Source organism: Myodes glareolus, chromosome 17, assembly GCF_982192425.1.
Source record: "Myodes glareolus chromosome 17, mMyoGla1.1, whole genome shotgun sequence".
In the NCBI taxonomy this organism is placed as follows: Eukaryota; Metazoa; Chordata; class Mammalia; order Rodentia; family Cricetidae; genus Myodes; species Myodes glareolus.
This window is the reverse complement of record NC_142042.1, coordinates 64,803,388-64,824,642: the sequence shown is the minus strand read 5'-3', so window position 1 is coordinate 64,824,642 and position 21,255 is coordinate 64,803,388. Positions and strand designations below refer to the sequence as shown.

General features: G+C 43.4%; 1 protein-coding gene across 1 annotated transcript; it reads right to left on the bottom strand.

The window, feature by feature from the left end:
- Window positions 1–6,122: 6,122 nt before the first annotated feature.
- LOC125415008 (uncharacterized) lies at window positions 6,123–8,183 on the bottom strand. The gene is made up of 2 exons (XM_085677983.2): window positions 8,025–8,183; window positions 6,123–6,887 (listed from the first exon to the last, which is right to left on the bottom strand). The coding sequence occupies exon 2, from the start codon at window positions 6,866–6,868 to the stop codon at window positions 6,431–6,433; it is 438 nt and encodes a 145-aa protein (XP_085534109.1). The 5' UTR covers window positions 6,869–6,887; window positions 8,025–8,183; the 3' UTR covers window positions 6,123–6,430.
- Between the last annotated feature and the right edge of the window lie 13,072 nt (window positions 8,184–21,255).

The window sequence follows — 21,255 nt, the reverse complement described above, 5'->3', positions numbered from 1 at the left end:
TTCAAGCTGACATTGGGGCATTGTTATCAGGACCCAAGAAAGCTGAAAGGCTAGTCAAAGGTAAGGAGGGAATTCAGGCAATGGGACATTTATTAGAAGCATTTGGTTCACTGACTGCACTACAGAGACAGGGAACATTCACATCAGCTGGTCTGGTCCACATCAGCTTTCAGCAAGCCCAGGACTCAACGTCATTTGAAGTAGATTGTAGTCAGCAACTGATGCTTGGATGTGTTTGTCAGCGAAGTGGAAACCTGTTGAGTCAAGTTTGAACTAGGAATAGAAGTTAAAATTTATGAACTTAAAGGAAAATATTACATTTGGAACTTTTAGGTCCACAGTCTTAGTAAGTGAGAAGGGGAGGAGTCCTAAGACAAGAAGAGAGAAAGGTTTCATCCTCAGGAATAGAAAGGTGGGGAAAACTTAGGCTAAATTTATCCTTGTGGGTTCCTGGGTATTTCGCTAGCACCAGGTTTCTCCCTAACCTCATAATGGCTCCCTCTATCAAGCTGAATGTAAGTGAGAGTTCTGTGGCTTGGAGAGTCTAATGGGACAACTGGCAATGGGACCAGGATTTATCCCTAGTGCATTAAGTGACTTTTTGGAGCTCATTCCCTGTGGATGGATACCTTTCTCAGTCTAGATACAGGGGGTGGGTGCTTAGGTCTGCCTTAACTTGATATGTCAGACTTTATTGACTCCCCATGGGAGGACTTACTCTTTCTGAGTAGTGGATAGGGGGTTAGGTGGGGAAAATATATGAAGGTGGGAAGGGGGGTCAGGAGAATAGTAGGAAGGGTGAACTGTGGTTGGTATGTAAAATGAAAAAAAAATTAAATAAAAAATTTTTAATGAAAAATTAAGGAATGTGTTAAAATGAAAAAAAGAAACCTCTTTTACTGCTCTTCCTCTCTGTCCCTCACTCAACTCAACCATCCTGTTCCCTCTGTTCTCATCCTCCATCCCTTCTCCCCTGTTGCTCACCCCATTACGCATCCTGTTTACTCAGGATATTTTATCTATGTCCCCCTCCTAGGGTGGGGTCCTTCTTTTTACTTAGCTCTCTGGGACTGAGGATTGTATCCTGACTATCCTTTGCTTTACATCTAACATCCACCTATGAGTGAGTACATACCATGTTTGTCTTTCTGAGTCTGGCTTACCTCACTCAGGATGGTTTTTTCTAGTGTCATTCATTTGCCTGCAAATTTCAAGATGTCATTGGATTTTTACAGCTGAGTAATACTTCATTGTGTAAATGTACCACATTTTCTTTATCTATTCTTCTGTAACCAGACATTTCAACTTAATACAGCAGTGTGAAGTGGAGAGACCTGGAAGGTAATCAAACTACACAGGACAAGGAGCCCGAGTCACCTGGGTGACTGGGTAGAAAGGAACCGTTTTGCCAATCCACAAGGCAGATGTTGCTGTCAAATCAATTATTCATTAAAAGAATGGACTCTCATACTCCAGCAGACATTCAATGACTTAGACAACTTGGTGGAGCAGGCTGTGCCCAGGGGATACAGAGAAGGTTTCTGCCTCCATGGGAAGTCGTATCTGAGTCCAAGTGGAGTGTGTGACATGGTAACTACAGCGCAGTTTGGCAAGGGCTCTGCACATTGAGACCGAGCCTATTAATACACAAATACCAGAGGAGGCCTAACAAGAGAAAAAATAGTTCAGTCTTGCCACTCGACTCTGGGGAAGTAGGTGTAGTTGGCAAGTGTTGAACATAAACCAGGAAATGGGTGGGGTGCAAAGGCAGAGCAGGAAAGGAAATGGGGAACTAAGTAGAGGTGGAGGAAGCTGACTAGGAAGGTGGTTGGCACAGTTACTCAGGGAAGAGACGCCTGAACCAGAACTCAAGAGGATACAGCCAGCAATCTAGTATTACCTCATTTATAAAAAGTTCTTGTGGGTCTCCACGGTCCGTGCTGAAGAGTGTTGATTCCGTGGCCCGTGCTGCTGTAGAGGGCTATGTTGATCTCAGTGGCCTGTGTTGCCACCTGAGGCCATGATGATGTCCTTGGCTTATGCTGCCATGGAGAGCTATGATGGTGTCTGTGGCCTATGCAATGGCAGAGGGCAGTGTTAATGTTTGTGGTCTGTACTGCCACTGGGGACCACGATGAGATACACGACATGTGATGATGCTAGAGACCATGTGGATGTCTGAGGTCCATGTTGTCATCAGAAACCATGTGTATGTCCATGATCTATGCTCATGCTGATGGTAAAGAGCAAGGAAGCAACTTTTGCCATGGTATTAATGACTACAGACTCACAGTTGAGAAGGAGGGACATAGAAGACCTATGACAACCTCTATGGTGCCCACACCCCCTAAAATATGTAACAGCCTAGACAGAGAGCCACGGAAGAGGACCCTTGAAAACTGTGATAAGGGTGCTGAAGTGTAGCTCTCCAGAAATGATGGCTTCTGGTAGGGGTGCAGGTGGGAAGGAGCTGGCTCCTGGGAGTTTGGCCTTGCTCCAGTGAGTATATGGAAAACACAAATTGGGCTTGTTTTTCTTCTTTTTTTCTTTTTTTTTTTTTTTGGAGGGGAGGAGTCACAAGTGTTCAGGGGTAGACCTAGGAATGTTGAGAAGTGAATATACTTGGGCTCACGATGTGAAATTCCCAAATAATTAGTAAAAATATTATGAAACGAAAAGGTTCATGTATAAACCAGGTACCGTGCCATTTTTCTTTAACACATGTGGGTGATATCAAAGACAGCCTGTGTGCCCAGAAGCCAACCGCACCCACTCATCCTCAATTTGCTGACTAAATGAGCCATGTTAGGACTGGAGAGATGGCTCAGCGGTTAACAGCACTTACTGCTCTTTCAGAGGGCCTGGGTTTGGTTCTCAAAGTCATGGGAAACTCCATTTCCGGATCTGACCCACTCTTCTGGCCTTCTTGGGCACACACGTGGTACATGTACATGCAGTCAAGTACTCATATAATACATAAAATAAATAAACCTAAAAATATTTTAAAAGACCCAAATTAACAGTGGAAAGTAGAAAAAGATTTATTCAGTGTGGCCACATTGGAAAGAAAGACAAGGACATCCAGCATACTCCCTCCTCAAAGTCTATCTTCCAGGTCCTTAAATGAGATTCAAGATTAAATAGCTGGCCAAGGACATACCATCTATTCTGTTCTGATCAAAGTGTGGTCCCGCCCACCCACGCCATTGCCTGGGCTCTACTCTCATCCTGTAAAGTGGTCTGTCAGGTTGTTAGAACTGCGAGAAACGTCTTTCTGGGGAGTCAAGTCACCACCCTGCCTAGGGCCTTTGCTTTCCCTGAGAATAAGATTCCTGGAGAAAACCCCTATCTTCAGGCTGCACTGTTTCAGTAGTTTGTTAGATTCAGGGACACAAATGTACCCTTTCAACATCTTTTTCTTTCTGCCAGGCTTGTCACATGGGGACTTGTGGTCCTCCTAACAGTAATACTGAGATAAATGAGGAAACCAAGATGCATGAAAAGAAGAACCTGAGTGTTGATAGCTTTATCTGCATCAGGTGCTGTCAGCAAAGAACCTTGTGAGCCTGTGCTGCAACCTTCCTGTGGGCCTCCAGTTGGTCATAAAAAGGCAGCAAGTGCCCTCTACCGTTGACTCAGAGAAAGACAGCTCTCACTTCAGGGTGTGAGCTGTGGGGAATGGTGGAGTTGAGCCAGTCAACTTCAGGGAGTGAGACTAGAATCTTTGTAAACTGGATAGAGTGTTATTGGATGTCACACTCAAGCTTGCTCCTGGGTTCACGAATGCTCCCCCACCCCACAAATCAACAGACTTAAGACTGTGGACCCTATTACTTTCATCCTGGGGCTAATGTTGTGGAAACTGCTTTGGGTTTCAGAAATAAACATTTTTTCTTCTAGCTCTTCAAAATTTTAGACTGTTATAATGTTAAAAAGACCATTTAAAGAAACATTATATATAAATGCAATTTCAGCTTATGGGTCAATGCTTAAAATACAGATACATTCAAAGAATAGAATGGTGAACACTTTTTACTCAGCAGCCAGACAAAGACACTACATGTATCTTGCGGCATTTACTGCCAGGCTTTAATTTTTGCTTTGGACACGGATGTGATTGTGTGTGTTAAATGCCATGGTATTTTATATGACCTTGATATTGTCCAGAATTTTTTCCTTCACAATCATTCTTGTTTGATAATGGTATGATCTCACATTTAGATAAGAATAACTAATCATTATCTGTTGGGGATGATGCGTCAGCCACATCCTTTCCTGTTGAATGTAATGCTGACACATGTACAAAAATGGCTGGTTCCCAGTGGAATCCAGCAGATAAGCAAAGTGTATATTTTTGTGTGTGCTCTTGGGTATTTTATATAGGGTTTCTCCCATGCTAGTCACATGGTAGACTACTAAACTATACTCCCAAATATGTTTTTCTACTTAATTTGAGACTGGCCCTAATGACTTTATAATCCCAGATGAATCTACAATCCATTGTAATCCTTCTGCCTCAGTCTTCCAAAGTATAAAGAATTTGACTGATTTTTCTCAACTCTCAGGCTCTTTGAAAGCTAGTGTTCTGACTAGTATCTAACTCAAGGTCATATACCAAGGTTATAACTCAAGGACAGTATCAAGATCATAGAAAACATCATGGTATGTAACTCACATAATCACATCTGTGTACAAAGCAAAAATAAAAACCTGTCCCTTTAACAGTGACTACTCTTAGAAACATCAATGACCTTTTCCATCATGGCTATGAGCCATAATTTGCAGTCATCTCACATGAGTGCACACGTTATGGACCCAATTGATGTCATTCTCTCTGCCAGCCGCCCAACTTGCAAATCCTTGGCAATCGGGTTTTGTTTCCCAAGTATCCCTGAACACTTTGTAAATATGGAGCACATGTACACAACATGGGTACTACGTGTCTCCTGTTACACACATCCCAGGGATCACTGTAACCCTTCTGAAAATTTTCCTTGCCTTCTGCGGTCAGTTCCATGATCACAGATCTTCTGACCATCAGGGAAATCTGAAAGAGGGTCATTAGGGTAAACCAAAGCCAAGAGCCATAGATCTTGGTCCAGCAATTCAGAGATGTGATTTATTGGCAACCTTTAGTAATTAACGCCTCACACCAGGTATCTGGAATATGAACTAGATACTTTTCAACACTCCCTTGCTCCATCCAATAGTTTAAGTTATAGTAACCGGCCTGCACTCAACTTTATATTGTTGTCTTATCTGTACCAATATGTCTTCTGAAACCTGTTTACACTTTTTCTCCCCCCTTTTCTTTTGATGCATTTTCTCTTAAGTGTTATTTGGGGAAGTAAAATATATAATGATAATGTGTATAAATGTGAGAAAAATGAGAGGGGCATGGGAGAGGGAGAAAGACAGGGGGGCAGGGAAAAGAACGTTTTCATGGGAAGGGCATGGGGACCATTTTCCTTCTTAGGGCAGGCACCATCTTCAGGGGACACCATCAGATCAAAAAGGACTGACTGGGGCAATGCAGAGTGTATGTTGCATGATTTTAAAGACCTAACCGAGCTGAAACGTGTCTGAATGTTTGTGTGAAGGATTCTTCCCTTGTGTGTATTTGGCAGACATGTTTGATGTTGGAGTCTGTTTCTGTGTTTGGCAGTATGGATGTCAGAGAGAGAAGACAAAGAACAAATAAGCAGACTGAAGCACACAGCACTGCTTCGTTGAAATAGTTTTAAGAGAATCAATTCAACAGAACAAGGACAATTTTGAGGCAAAGGCTTCAGAGTCAGTGATGAGATGGAGCAGGAACCATGCACCTTTGGATGGGAACCACCCAGGGAAAGAAGAAAATCCTGAAATAGCTGTGGTTTTCCAAAGTAATAAACACTGAGTAGCCTTGAATATTTCTGTACCAATGTGTCTGTCTTGTTTGTATAAAAACTACATGCACATGCACACACACACAGAATCCCACCCCATACACGCACTCAGAAATTGGGCATCTTTTAGCTATAGACCTCCGGAGTAGTTTTTGCTGTGCTATTCCTGCTTGCTTGATACTGAAAAAGTAATGTTAATTCGATAAAGCATTGACATACACACACAGTCAGGAGTGGAGTTTTAAAAGGTATTTATTGGAGAAGAACACTGAAAATTCACTTGTCCCACACCCCATTCTCCTTCAGTTGAATCCTGAGCCATAGGGAGATTAGCCATTCAAGGAGACTTTGGACCATGTCGAGAGGCTCAGGAACCCCAGAGAACGAGTGTGAGAGACATCTCTTTAGATGGTGCAAAGAAGGAGGGATGAAGACCAAGGCACATCATGTGAAGTACGGGGAATTGGACACATAAGCAGAATGGATGGAAAGGGACCTTGGCATCCAGAGATCAGGTCTTCATGGCGTGGCTGTGGACGACGTTACTTCTGTTTTGTCTTTTGCTGGTACGGTTCTGGAGCGACATTTGAGGGGCATGGCTCAGGAACAACCGGGTGGCAAGGCTCAGGTGCCTTGGGGTGGCAGGGCTCAGGTGCCTTAGGCTGGCAAGGCTCAGGTGCCTTGGGGTGGCAGGGCTCAGGTGCCTTGGGGTGGCAGGGCTCAGGTGCCTTGGGCTGGCAGGGCTCAGGCGCCTTGGGCTGGCAGGGCTCTGGAACCTTAGGCTGGCTGGGCTCAGGCACCTTGGGCTGGCAGGGCTCTGGAACCTTGGGGTTGCAGGGTTCAGGAACATTGGGGTTGCAAGGCTCCTTGGTTTTGGGGACACACGGTTCCGAGGGTGGTGGCTGGCAAGGCTGTTTCACCTGATGCTGTTGCAGCTGAGGGGGTGCAGTGCACGGCTGCTTCTGCTGGTGGGAACTCATGTTTAGATAGCACTTGATCCTGGAAACAGAGAAGCAGACTTAGTAAATCGTTGAAACAGAAGGTAACTTCAAGTCAAGTAAATTTCATTGTAGGCCCTTTTAAAGGAAAGAGCCCCTTTCCATGGTGCCTTCTACGCTTGAAAGAAAAACATGAGGTCATAATTTCTGAACCTTTTCAAGAGAAAGAGCCAAAGGATGGTTTGCTCTGGTCCATCTCAGTGGGTTCCTTTCTACTTTCATTCTCCCTGGTCACGTTATACACCTAACTGAAGATGTTCCAAGACAAGAGTGAAAAGAGCCAAGCAGAATGACATATGCCTATGAAATCTCACACGAAAACCTATGCCTTTAGACTAACCAAAAGCATTAATAATAAAAGAAAAAGCACTAAAATGTTTCAAAAAAATAGCTGGCTTCTGAGAGGGTTGTGTATTCACACCAGGACTTTTGGAAAACAACCTCTTTGTGAACTAAATCAGAACATGACCTGCAGGGCGCCTGCCTATCAGTCCACACTTGTGTGGTTTTGCCTTTTCTAGTCCAGGCTTTCACAGTTTCCTGTTGATTTTCCTATTTCCATGTCTGTTTCCCAAATACTCTTTTATCATAGTTCGCAGTAGGACCACCACTTGGGGTGATCTTTGAGCCGCACATCCTCCGGGACGTCCCCTTTCCACATCTCTCCTGGCACTAGCACTGTCTATGCCTGGCATCTCAATTCCACACGTGTCACCTTCTCTGTCAGACTAGAAGTTTGCTAAGCTCCATACGGACCAGAAAACATGCTTGGCAGGTCCACTGAATGTATTAAATTTGTATATTGAGCTCCCTCCCAGTGAGAGCTGCAATAGCACTGAAAGCTCTCTGGGCTGAAGCCTTAGCCTGTGTCCTACTGTGATCTTTGGTGAACATCTCGACGTGGATCCTTCCTTCCCTTGCCCTGATCTCTGATTCCACGGCTGTCTACCTATCAAGGTGGCTGTCTGAACCATCTCCCTTCAGACCCCAGCTGTGCTATAGTTTGAGCAAGAAATTCTAATGTTCTCTAACTCTAGATAGCACCCCACATCAACCCTGTTACAGACATTGGCTTTGTATAGTTTCCCTTAGTGAAAAATAGGCAAGAATTTCAAATCCGTTGCAAGCAGAGACTCACCTAATGTGCAGAGAAGAGCAGGCTCTCTGTTAAGCGTGGATCTTGTGTGAAGGCAATGGCCAGTTGGGTTTTTATAAGAAGGGACATCTCCAGGAAACAGACTTGCCCTAGCTGCTCTGTTTTCATTTCTTACCAGTCACCCATGACTCACCCTCCTCCCGTAGTTCACCCTCTGACTCAGCTTTTGTGATGGAAACCACCCAGCTGGTATAATGACACCGACGGTCTGACAATGATGTCACCTGGGTTCCCTGTCACCCTCCTCCTCAGGCCCAGGTGTCATGCTTGTGTTGGGAGAGGGTTAATGAGCTGACCTGGAGGAGGTCTGTAGTGGTCCCAACACCTGCTGTCTTCCTTAGATGGCCAGTCCTTGTATTCTGCTTGGCAGACTACTGTATGCATGTCAACAAGCACAGAGGGGAGGAACGTGGGAGCAGGATGGGTGGGGCTGGAATACAGAAGTAATCGATTATAAACGCTGCAAACTGCGTGGATGGATCAGAACTTGGTGTATATTCCTTACATCTCCCACCTCCACGGAACTCTACACTTTAAAAATTATTTGTTTATCACCCCCCTCAACCGCACCCCTTTCTGACTGGTCCCTAACCTGGGAAAACTTGATTTCCTTCCTCACCACGCCTTCCCCCTCTCCCCACAGCCTGGTTCTGAAGTTTCAGCTGCTAAAGCTGGCCAGTTTTCCAGGGTAGCCTTTCTTCCCACTCCACCCAGCCAGCTGCCGGTGGCGGCTTCCCCTTTCCTTGCCCTGCTGACTTCTTCCCCATACCTGAAAATCTGGAAGCCTTTGTAATCACCTTCATCTTAGGGCCAACAGCGGAGGTTTGAATGGCTCTGTGGGGAGCCAGAAATGGGCTTGACTTGTAGGGAACCCTCACTGTAACCAAGATGAACATGTGAAGTAGGAATAAGGCTGCTAGATACATACAAGGCTCTGCAGATAAACCATAGGCATTTCTAGATCTGTAAAAGCCCTGGAGGGCAATGAATTGGAATAGGAAGAAATAAGATACCCAAATAGCTCAGAGACTTTCTTAGGCCAGCAGCCCCCGTGGTTAAAAGCGATGTAGTGTCTCTCTCAAAGGGGTTCCACATTTACCATGGAAAGTGCCTTCGTCTGCAGAGAGCTCCTTTGATAGAAATGACACTCTGTTGATATTTGTTACATGAAGAAGAAGCACATATTATCACAAGAACAGCATTAGTTTGAACAGGCACAGAACTGGTCCTTGAGAGCCCTCAGGGGTACTGGTTCAAAGGGGGCAGGAAAACCCTATAGTCCGTGAAGCTTCCAGTCAGTCAGAGTCTGAGAGAGGAAGGAAAGGATCGTGAGGCTAAAACAACAGTTTTGGATTTATTCATTTATTTCGTATGAGCATTTTGACTGCATGTATGCACATACATGAAATACATAAAGGGCCCTTGGAGGTCAGAAGGTGGTAACCTCCACTGAACTTGAGTTAGGGATGGTTATGGCTGATTACATAGGTGCTGGAAACTAAATTAACTCGGGTCTTCTGCAAGAACAGCAATGTTCTTGATCATTGCGTCATCTCTCCAGCTCCTAAAAAGACTATTTTTAATTTAGTAGATTTTACTCTGGAGGAGGTTTTAAGATAGTACAGGGCGTGGCTAGGATGAGACACATCTGAACATGTGCCACACAGCATGTTTTCTTCACACTGGCTGTTTTCTGGGGATTTGCCCTGTCAAGAGACCTGTGTGTTCTGAGGGCATATGAAGAAGCATTCCCTTAGCCCTGGCACCAGCAATGTTTTCTGACCAACATAACATGAGACTGATGTCACTGACTCAGGACCACATTCCAAACACTATCTGTTAAAGGGTGTGACCTTTGGAGCATCCAAATGATCTTAAAACACGTGTGTAGATGGTGCCTCTTCTTCATCCCACACTTCTCTTTCCTCCCCTCCACAAACAAACACCCAAATGTTTTTAGGGCACTTGCTGGATGCACAGCTAGATCACCTCTTGTGAACTTGAGTCAAGACCATCCTTCTACTCTGTTTCAATAGCCACTGGCTCTCATTCATGGGAACTTGCTGCCTGGTGTATCACATCTGCATAGTAGTTGGAAATTGTAGAACTGAAGCATGAATGAATGAACAAATGAAGGATGGAAGGAAAGAAGGACATTTTTTTCTGAACAATGTTTGAAGACTTCTTTAAATTTGTTTTCACTTTTATTTATCTTATTTTATGTGTGTTAAAGCTTTTCTAGCATATATGTATGTGCACCATGTGTTTACCTGATGCCCACATAGGTCAGAAGACTGTGCTGAATCCTTTGGAATGGGAGTGAAGTTGTGAACCACCATATGGGTGCCACAAACCAAACCCAGGTCATCTGCAAGAGTAGCATGTGCTCTTAATCCTTGAGCCATTGCTCCAGACGAGTCTTCATCAACAGTGTCTAGGGCATCCCATATAAGAGAGCACCCCATTGTGATGGATCTTCCAGGATGATCTGAGGAGAGGTTATGTGGATTCAGCAAAGCACATATGATGTTTCTGCTGCCTTCCTCTTCCCTCTACTCCATTGTTACCTAGTGTTATCACCAACCTGAACCTCTGTGGGCTGTGGCAGAGTCACCATCACACCTGAACCTCAAGCCTCTTTCTTCACTTCAGCCTGCTTTAGTTGGGTTTAGATCTGTTTCTCTCTTTGCCTCTGTGATTGTGTTAGCTCCCTTACTCATTTTTACCCAACTTTCAGGTTTACCTTTTGTCAGCTCTATCTCAAATTATTAGGTAGTGACAATGGCTACATAATCTTTGCTTTATAAGAGCAGGCTAAAGTCATTGTTAATCATCCCTTGACCTGAACATGCCCTGACTAAAGAAACAGAGGCAGGGAAATCATCCAGTTCCCAGAAGTTCACAAAGATGAGTTGTGCTGTGCTCCAGTCCCTTGACAACTATGTGCAGTGCTATGGAAAGTCTTCCAAGATGCTCGCTCGGCCCAGGTCATGACCTGGCCAGAGATGGGATCCTCTGTATGGATGATGAAAAGATACAGAGAACTACACAGAACATTGGAAGTTGAGATGGTTCAGACTGATGCACTCTTCCTCATAGCCTTCATCACCCCACGGATGGTTGAAGGGCAAGCACAAGGCTAAAAGTTTTCTGTCGAGAGTATCTGTCATTAAGCAATTGTGAGAGCTCAGCAGGGTTTGCATGGCTACTGCTCCTTTCTCAACCTGTGAGGTTGTGCTTGCTCAGCAATTTCCCACAGGGCACCCTCTGTAGACCACAAATCTGAAATCCAGACTCTGTGCCTTACTAGCTATGTTTGTGAGGTTGGAGAGTTTCTGAATAATAACTGTCACCATTATCTTGCCCTGGAACCCACAACAGCAGTGAAAGAAACAGAATGGCAGCTGAGGCACGGAGTCTCTCAAGACGCTGGGAGCAGTCAATCAGGTGGCAGACAAGGTGCAAACCCAGCACTGTGAGACTGAGGCCCCGGAGATCTGGCTTACCTTCCCGTGTCTTAGCAATGATAACACCTACCTTCAGAACTGTCATTACGTGAGATTACACATACAAAGTGACTCTGGTGACTAGCGCTCTGCAGTGGACGGTAGATAGCAAGTGTGTTTTTCTTAAGGGTTTGAACCACAGCTATTATTAGAAACCCATTTCCAGTGACTCAGAAAATTCTTTCATTTTCTTCATTTTTGAAGTGGTCACTTATTTGTTGAACACATAGTTGCCGAATGACGGTCCGATGGCAATCCTGAGCTCCCAGCTTTGTGAAATCTGGTGGAGAAGCCGGCGACACTCTATACACTTCTGGGACCTATGTCATATTATGGAAAGAGAACTTCCCACATGGGTCTAAGAGTAAGAATCTCTTAGAATGTTGCTAAGGGTGCAATTTTATTTTTACAGTCACATTTTCTAACTTGGAATTAATATTAATGCTAATGAAAGAGTATTAGGAATTAATATCTATTCTAATGGGAGGAATAGCTAAGAGAAGGACCTATGGACTCATGTTTCTAAGATGTGTCTTGGATGATTTTCAGGATAAGATAATTTATGCAACACCAGAGTGTACATGCAGTGCATTTTCCTTCATGATTACAATTGACATTATCTGGTGTCTTTTAAAAAATGTACATATCTGAGCTTCATCATCTTTTTCTCTAGTCTTGCAACATAACTACTCTAAAAGAAGTCTCAACTTCTAGTCTCTGAATTTGGTAAGTGAATCCCTGTACTGTTAAGTACTCCAAGTGGAAGAAGGTGCAGAGGGGTGCTAGGGTATCTGGGTGATGTTGATGCTGAAGAGTCTAGGTGCTTTTGAGTGTGGGTGTTTGGCCTAAGGACACTGAGAGCCTTGTGACACAATTAAGTTCCATCTAAAGAAGGCTAAGTACTTCCACACACCCAGGTTCCTCACTCTCCCTCTAGGGAATCATCAAAGGACAGGCTCAGGCTGGTTTAGCAGGTTTGGGCCTAGATCCAGTAGCCTAGGGCCAGGAGATGATCCCATGTCACCTTTAAAGGTACTATCATGTCCATGGTACAGAGGCTCTCTGCTCTTCTAAATGACCATTCTCCAGTCTCCAAGGATCTTCTGGCTAGGCCAAATTAAAACCTTTGAGAACCAAAGTAATAACAAAACAGAGTTTTCTGCTATTTAAAAAGACAAATGTGTTTCTCTACCTCTTAGATTCAATGATAGTACCTCAAATGTAACTGAAAAAAAACCAAATCAACAGGATAAAGGCATACAATTTTTATTGATGTCAATATTTATACACTCATTAGAGCTTCAAAGAAAGGAACTGAGTTCTGGAGGAACTGATTAGATTCAAGATATAATTCTTAAACTCATATGTAACTATAAAAGACCCCCAAAATGAAAGCTTTTTTGAGAGAAAAAACAAAACTAGATTAATAACAGTGTCTGACTTCAAAGTGTGCTGCAAAGTTATAGTCACCCAACTGTGTGATGCTGATATTCGTGAGCCAATGGAATGGACTAGAAAGCTCAGAAATAAGCACACACATTCATGGTCAAGTGACTTTGACGTAGGTGTTGAGATTGTACACAGGTGGAAGAACACCAGTAAATGACAGGCCCGTAACAGAAGAGGGTTGGAAAGTAGGATAACTACATGTAGAAGAACAAAATCAACTCAAAACCATTTAAAGAATTAAATACAAGGCCAAAACCCATGAAGAAACCAAGAACAACAACATAAAAGAAGGAAAGCCCAGGATATTGGTCCTGGCCATGCACAGGTCACAATAACAAACAAATGAAACATGAACAAAACTAAATAATATCTGTCAAACAAAGGAAGCCATCAACAAAGTTGAGACCATCTGCAGGATGCAAAAAAGTATTTCCTAAGTAGAAATTTGGTGCGGGAGAATTGTCTGTATTCTGTCAATCATATTTTAATAAAATGCTGATTGGCCAGGCAGGCAGTATAGGCGGGAAAGCCAGACAGGAAGTAGGGGTGGAGCAATGAGAACAGGAGAATTCTGGGAAGCAGGGAAGTTCCTCTGCCATTCCTGCGCAGACCACCAAAGAGGCAACATATAACCTGCCCAGCTGAAAAAGGTACCAAGCCATGTGCTAACGTAGATAAGAATAATGGGGTAACATAAGTTATAAGAGCTAATAAGTAGCCTGATCTAATGGACCAATCAGCTTTATAACTTATAGAGATCTCTGTGTGGTTGATTTTCCTTTGGGGCTTGCCAGCTGTGGAGCAATGGGCGGGACAGATACCCCAACAGCCGGCATGATGGAGGAGGGTTATCTGTCTATTGTGTTATTTTCATTGGTCAATAAAGAGACTGCCTTGGCCCCTTGATAGGACAGAAAATTAGGTAGGCGAAGTAAACAGAACGGAATGCTGGGAAGAGGGCAATGGGGCAGACGCCATGGAGCCAGCCACCAGGTCAGACATGCTGAATCTTTTCCGGTAAGCCACTACCTCGTGGTGCTACCACGAGATTATTAGAAATGGGTTAATATCAAGATATGAGAGTTAGTCAGTAACTAACTCTCTAGAGATAATGGGCCAGGCAGTGTTTAAATGATATGACTTGTGTGTTATTATTTCTGGGGCTAAGCTAGCTGTGCGGGAGCCGGGTGAGACGAAAAGCAGGCCTGCCCGTAGCTCCTTTCTACAGAAATTAATATGAATTTATATTAAAATTTATAAAGAATTCAACTATGCATCAAGAAAACACCATAGTGTGAAACAGGTAAGAGACCTGAATAGATGCTTCTCAAAGGACTACATCTAAGTTAGGGTTAGGGTTAAGACAACAGACATATAAAAAGTGCACCAGTAATCATCAAGAAAGTGCAAGTCAAAACCACTATCACCTGTACCTGTTAGAATGACTATTATCTTTAAAGCAAATGTAAGTGTTGATTAGGAGGTAGAGATAGAGAACCTTAACATACTCTTGGGAAGAAAGTCAGCAAAGCCTTTCGTGGGAAACAGTGTATGGCTCAGTTAACCTGCGATGGGACATATTCACAAAAATCAAATCCACAGTATGTAGAAGAGATCCCCGTGCTCACGAATGTAGTATCATTCTTTTCACAATAGTTAGATGATGAGGAGTAGCTGTTCACCAGTTAGGTTAAAGAATGGATAAAGAAAATATAAAGACACATTGCAACACTATTCAGTTACTAAATAAATAGACTTAGATCCTGTGATTCTTGTCAACATGGAAAACGTCCTGTGGATTAACCAGGCATAAAAAAGTACCACACTGCCTCACTCATGTGAGACCTAAAAGGGTTGAGTTCGGGAACAGGGAACATAACTATGCTCTCCTTGATACTGAGAAATGTGTGGTTGTGGAGAGCATTTTTAAATATGTGCAATAATAGGCTAATATGAAGAGATGGGAAGTGGGAAGTTGGTTGGGGTTAGGGACCAGGAGAAACGTGGTGGGGCAGGACAATGAGCAATGACTGCTGACGTGCATGGGGTCTTGTTTATGTGATGAAATGCTCTAAAACGTTGTGGTGATGGCTGCGCATCTCTGGATACACTTAGATACACAGATTTTATCCTCTAAAAGGGTAAATTGCATGAATTATATTTCAATAAAGCTGTTTTTAAATAGAAACAAAGCCCAAATGAAGGCAAAATCCTTTGATAGCTGGCTGGGTTTAAAGGGCTAACATGGTGGAAAGGGAAGGGCACATACACCATCTTGCCTTTCTGTCCCCACTAATAAGGCTTGCAAGGAGAATGCCAGGAGAATGGGAATTTGTGTCACCTCTTGAAGGAATTTCTATGAACTGCTTTTTAGATCAATAAGGATGGGGCAGAAAACTCCTTTTGTGTCTATTGACTCTTAATTGCTCCTACAGCAGCGACTCTCACCTTCACGGCCTTCCACACTCTCCTTGTCTGTGTAATGATGAAGCATTTTCTGAAGCCTCCTAAAGCTTAGTCCAAAATTCCTCATGGAATCTGGGCCTCATCCACACTCTCATTTATTTATTATTTCTGTGCTTTGCTTTTGCCCCAAACACTGTCTACTGTCTATTAGGAAACTACCAGCTACACCCCAGTGGGGTGGAGAGGGTGGAGCAGAGGACAGGATCCACAAAAATGCAAAAGCCCCAAAGAATTCAAGAATCCACTTAAGTTTAAGGGAGGGAGAAAGCATCCAACCCAACCTCTTGTTCTTTGATTTTATGGACTGAAGTTAATGCTCTCAAAGTCGCAGATCCAGTTAGGAGCAGAGCCAGAACCAGAATCTAAAGTTTCCTGTGTCTCAGTCCAGAGCTCCCTGGTCTTAGAAACAGGAAGTCAAGGGGTTCCTGGCCAAAGGAGGAAGTAGCAGGGGATTTGAGGATGCCAGGTTTCTGACAGATGGCAAGGTAGGGCTTTGTTTTGGTTCTGGGGTGGAGTGGATTTTCTGGGCATGTGGAATGGTAAGGAGGGACAATAGGAGAAGAGTGTGGCGGCCAGCACCGCTATGACATCACTCGGAAAAACAGAAACGCCAGTCTTACTGCTATGTGGATAGGGTGTGCGGGTGTGATGGAGCTGGGAACTGACGAACTCTGCTCAGGAACAGTGAGAAAAAAATGTTTAAAATGGCATAAAAACGCTTTTTTGATAGGGAAATGTATACAGATAATTACTTTTCACAAGATGACGCCATGAGTTTATTTCTCAGGTAAAATGGCAGCAGCTCCCTCAGAATTCCTTCTTCCAGTCATTCGACTTTGCAGTCCTAGAACATGTGCTTTCAGTATCTGCTTCCTGCCAGGACTGTGAGACTCGTCCTCACTGTGTGGTTCTTCCAATCTCACTGTTGTGTGGGAAACATCATGGAATTATATTGTGATTAATCTGGCCACACCTTTGCCAATGGAAATTTGGGGGATTTTCAGATGAGGTTATTAGAATGCTACAAACATGTGTGTTGGCAGCCATGCATGTTTGCTTCTTTTGTGTCTAAAGAGTGAAGATGCTGGGAAGTGGATATACAGGCCCAGGTTTCAGAATTCTTTGTGAGTTTATCAGAGTTCCTAGGTGCGCACAGCCTCACTGACCTCTGGTGTCACCTGCCTCTTGAAATCGGTCTTTCAGTGCTGCTCCAACACCATTTCATTCTAACTTTCATAGCTTATTTCATAATTTAAGGATGATTGACACATGCTACAAAATGAACTCTTCCAGTGTGCAGACATGACACATCTCTTTGTTTCTTATTTGTACTTTTTATGAATATCTTGTATCTTTCATTCAGCTTACTATGGTCATTGACATCATCTAATGAGTATCTTTACTCTTATTTGTGTTAAACAAGTGAAGACAAAACTAATCAACTCTTAAGTACGGTTTCTTTTTGTCTCATGGTTGTATGCATCATGCAACCTCTATCCATAGACTGTTGATTTTTCTAGGATCTCAAGACGTTCTATCACACCAGGATGGACTCTCCCCAACACAGTCACCATTTGGCTGTTAACAGATTGTATCTTCTCCCGACATTTCATTCTGTAACTGTGGTAAAGTCCCTGGTCCTCTCCCCCTCCCACCTCCATGCAGGCTCCAGCTTCCTTCTCTTCCTCTTCCATCTGTGTACAGATTTTCTTCCTAAGGGACTTTCTGTGCAGGTATTGGGTATCCAGATGCAATCTCTGTCAAAAGTCACTAAACTCTTTTTTTTTTTTTTTTTGGTTTTCTTGGACAGGGTTTCTCTATACCTTTGGAGCTTGTTCTGGAACTAGCTCTTGTAGACCAGGCTGTCTCGAACTCACAGAGATCCGCCTGCCTCTGCTCCCAAGTGCTGGGTTAAAGATGTGCACCACCCCTGCCCAGCTAAAGTCACTAAATTTGTTGAGCAGAAAAATCAGCAACTTGTTCGAAGACTCCCCAGAGCATCCAAAACACTCTTTTTATTTCTTTGTCCCCAGCCGGAATCCTTTTCAGTGGAAAGCCCAGACTTTTCCTTCTGCTCACACACACAACTCAGAAATCCTTCCATGGTAAAAAGGATTTTGTTCACCTTCCTGTGATTCCCCTCTCAAGGCCCAGATGGGTGCAGCTGATCTAAATTCTGTCCAGCTGTACATTTTCCACACCCAGTTCCCTGGATTGACGTAAGTTGATTGCTCTCAAGAGAAGTTCTACACTCTTGAATAGCTAATCACTTTTGCATTTGGGAACAGTGAGATCAATAGGAACCTCATACTTTATGGGATCATAATTTATTTATTTTATTTTATTTTATTTTTTTGAAAGTAATTTTATTAAATTATAAAAGTTTCCATTTACGCCCCTCTTCCCAACACCCTCCCACTCCCCCCCTCTCCTCCTCCCTCTTTGTCCCTAAGGGCAGTCAGGGTTTCCTGCCCTGTGGGAAGTTCAAGTTCCTCCCCCCTCCCTCCAGGTCCAGGAAGGTGAGTATCCAAACAGACTGGATCCCAAAAATCCAGTATATGCAGAGGAAACTAGTCCCAGTGTCATTGTCAATGACTTCTCAGAAAGACTCCAGGCCAGCCACATTCAGAGAATCCGGCCACATTCAGAGAATCTGGTTGGATCATGTGCTCGTTCAGTCGCAGTCCAACTGGCCTTGGTAAACTCTCATTAGATCCGACCCCTTGTATCAGTGGGTGATAGCATCCCTCGCAGTCCTTCGTCATTTTCTTCGTCCTTCTGCTCCTCATTTGGATCTTTGGGGCTCAGTCCCGTGCTCCAATGTGGGTCTCCGTCTGTATCGCCATCCAACGCCAGATGAAGGATCTATGGTGATAAGCAAAATATTCATCAGTATGGTTATGGGCCAAGGCCGGTTCAGTTATGGGATCATAGTTTAATAGGGTAATTAAGTATATAGAAGTAAATTTAAAGAAAATAATGATGTGCTTAATTATTGAATTATTTGGGACTGGAGGGAAGGTTCAGTGGTTAAGAACGCTGTTGGCTTACCCAAAGACCCAGGTTCAGTTCCCAGCAGCCATGTGGCAGCTCACTATCATCTGAAACTCCAGTTTCAATGGATCTTATGCCCTCCTTGGGCCTCTACAGACACTGGACACAAGTGGTCCAGAGGCATACACAAAGCATAACACCCATACATACACAAGGCATAACACCCATACACATAAATAGAAATAATCAAAATATTTAAGTAATTATATTTTCATTTAAACGATGCAAACAACTATGGAGGTCAAATGTTCCCATAGCAAAAAGGAGAAAAATTTGAAAAACACTGTAAATGTTAAGACTTGGTGACTGTTAGAGGTTGGAGATATATCGAGTAAATTTTGCATTATAAGATGAATACAAGCCGTTTGGGAGCCAGAGGAAGAATGTGATGCTTTGGATATTAAATGTCTTCCAAAACACTTATATCTTAAAGTCTTAGCCCCTGACCAATGAATTCCAACCACTGAGAGGTGATTGGATCCTGAAATATGTCACCTAATCAACCAATTAACAAATTGATTAAGTCATAATTTAAGGGTATTATTGGGAGGTAATAAGTATTTTCAGAAGTAGGACCTACTTACAGGAGAGGGTCATTGGGTCACTAGGAGAATGTGTGTTCTCTATCTTGTTGGGTATTCTCCCCTTGATCCAAGGATGCGTCTTGTCTTTTGTGTTCCATAGTCTTTTCCATGAAACAGATCAGTGTGCTCTGCGAACTATGGAAAGATAGAATAACACAATAGCATTTTGTTATGAAGGAATTGGATCCTCATATATTACCAGATAGAGGAGACTTTTTTCATGGGCACTGGTGTGTGTGGGAGGTGGGAATGGGTAGGTGGGCATCAGTCTCTTCCTTCCCCCACCAAGTTAACACAGATAACAGTAGCTTCTGTCTTTCAAACAGCTGAGGATACTGCAAATTTGTCAGCCCCAGAACTCCACAGTCTGTGGAAGGGCTTGCCAGAACCTACCTAAGGGGCACAGCTAGGACCTTAAAGACCCATTTCCCCACAGACTGCCCATGACTTAGATAACAGCAAGCCACAAAGTCCTGTTAAGAAGGACAAGTTTTTCTACTCACTAGGGGTTTTATTTTAGGGTTATGGGGGGTGCAGAGCTTGGATTTCAGAAATTTTACCCAGGATTTCTTAGGCTTATAAATACCCACTGTGTTTTTACAGTACTGGATAACATCTGTTCCTGGCTAGTATCTGTATTCACTATGCTTAGTATTTCACTTGGAAATATTCAGCCCTCAATAGTGATTTTAAGGGGAAGTTGAAGGGGTGCTTTGCAATTCATTTTCAAGCCAGCATGTTCAGTGAAGAATTAACTTGTTATTGGCATCACTAATAGCATCAATCAAATACCTTGAGAAAAGTATAGCTCAAAGGAGGAAAATTTGTGTTTAGTTATACCTTAATTAAAATTTTTATTTATTTTATGTTCATGGGTATTTTGCTTATATGTACATCTCTGTAGTGCAAGCATGCACAGTGCCCTTGGAGGCCAGAAGAGGGTGTCATATCCTCCAGGACTGGAGTTACATAGATGGTTGTGAGTCACTGGGTAGGTGCTGGGATTTGAACCTGGGTCCTCTGAAAGAGCAGCCAGTACTTTTAATCACTGAACCATCTTTCTAGTCTCCACATTATTCCTCTTCAGTGTTCTGTTATTCAAGGACTTATGTCTTTTTCTAGCTGGCAGTATTCAGCTTCTTTTTAATACAAGCAGCCTACATCAAAGCAACGAAGTTAGGATATCAGCTGTAAAAGTGGAACTTCCTCCAAAAGCTACATGAACTCAGATTAACTCACCAAGCCAAGCTCTTTGCACACATTCTCTGTACATGGCCAGCCCAGGAGAAACATAACACACACACACACACACACACACACACACACACACACACACACGCATGCTCAAATCTTTCTTTGTAAGAAAACATCTCTGACTTCTCAAGAGTAGACTTAGACTCAGGATAGGTTTCCTCGTGATAGTCTGTAGATCCAGCATAGGCAAAGTGGATTATTAAGTTCATGATAAACTAATAAATGAGTGAGTGAATGAGCATGTGTGAGTGAGTTAAAGAATAAAGGAATAGACAATAAACAAATCCATGGAAAAGTCCCTTGCACCTGGCTGTACAATGCTTTGCCGCCCTCCCGTCACTTGCTTCTGTTCTGTCTGCCCTTGCAGAATGGAAGCTTCCAAGCATGAAACCTCCATCACCAGATGAGTTGAATTTCTCGTGAGAGCTAAAGGTTTTCTTTCCCCTTTGGCCTTCCCAAGATGGTGTTAGTGAGTGGGACTTATTTTCCTCACTCTTTTTTTTCTTATTTATTTATTTATAAAAATTTCCACTTCCTCCCCTCTTCCCAATACCCACTCACTCCTCCCAATCCCTCTCCCCCTCCCTCTCCAGTCCTAAAAGCATTCAGGGTTTCCTGCCCTGTGGGAAGTCCAAGGTCCTCCTCTCCTCCCTCTAGGTCTAGGAAGGTGAGCATCCAAACAGACTAGGCTCTTACAAGGCCAGTCCACGCAGTACAATCTTTGAGCTCAGATGTGTCAGGAGCTAGCCTCCCTTCGTCTTTAGCCAGCAGAAACCAACTGTGCTCATACCAGGGCTTCCTAAACTCCAGGGGACATGTACTCACACACTCCCCTCCTGAAACGTGATGGTGAATGGATAGTGGAAAGGGACCGGCAGCCCAGGACTCAGACACAACTAC

Coding starts and splice junctions, on each gene's coding strand:
- LOC125415008 (XM_085677983.2), bottom strand. CDS start 6,868: ATGAGTTCCCACCAGCAGAAGCAGCCGTGCACTGCACCCCCTCAGCTG.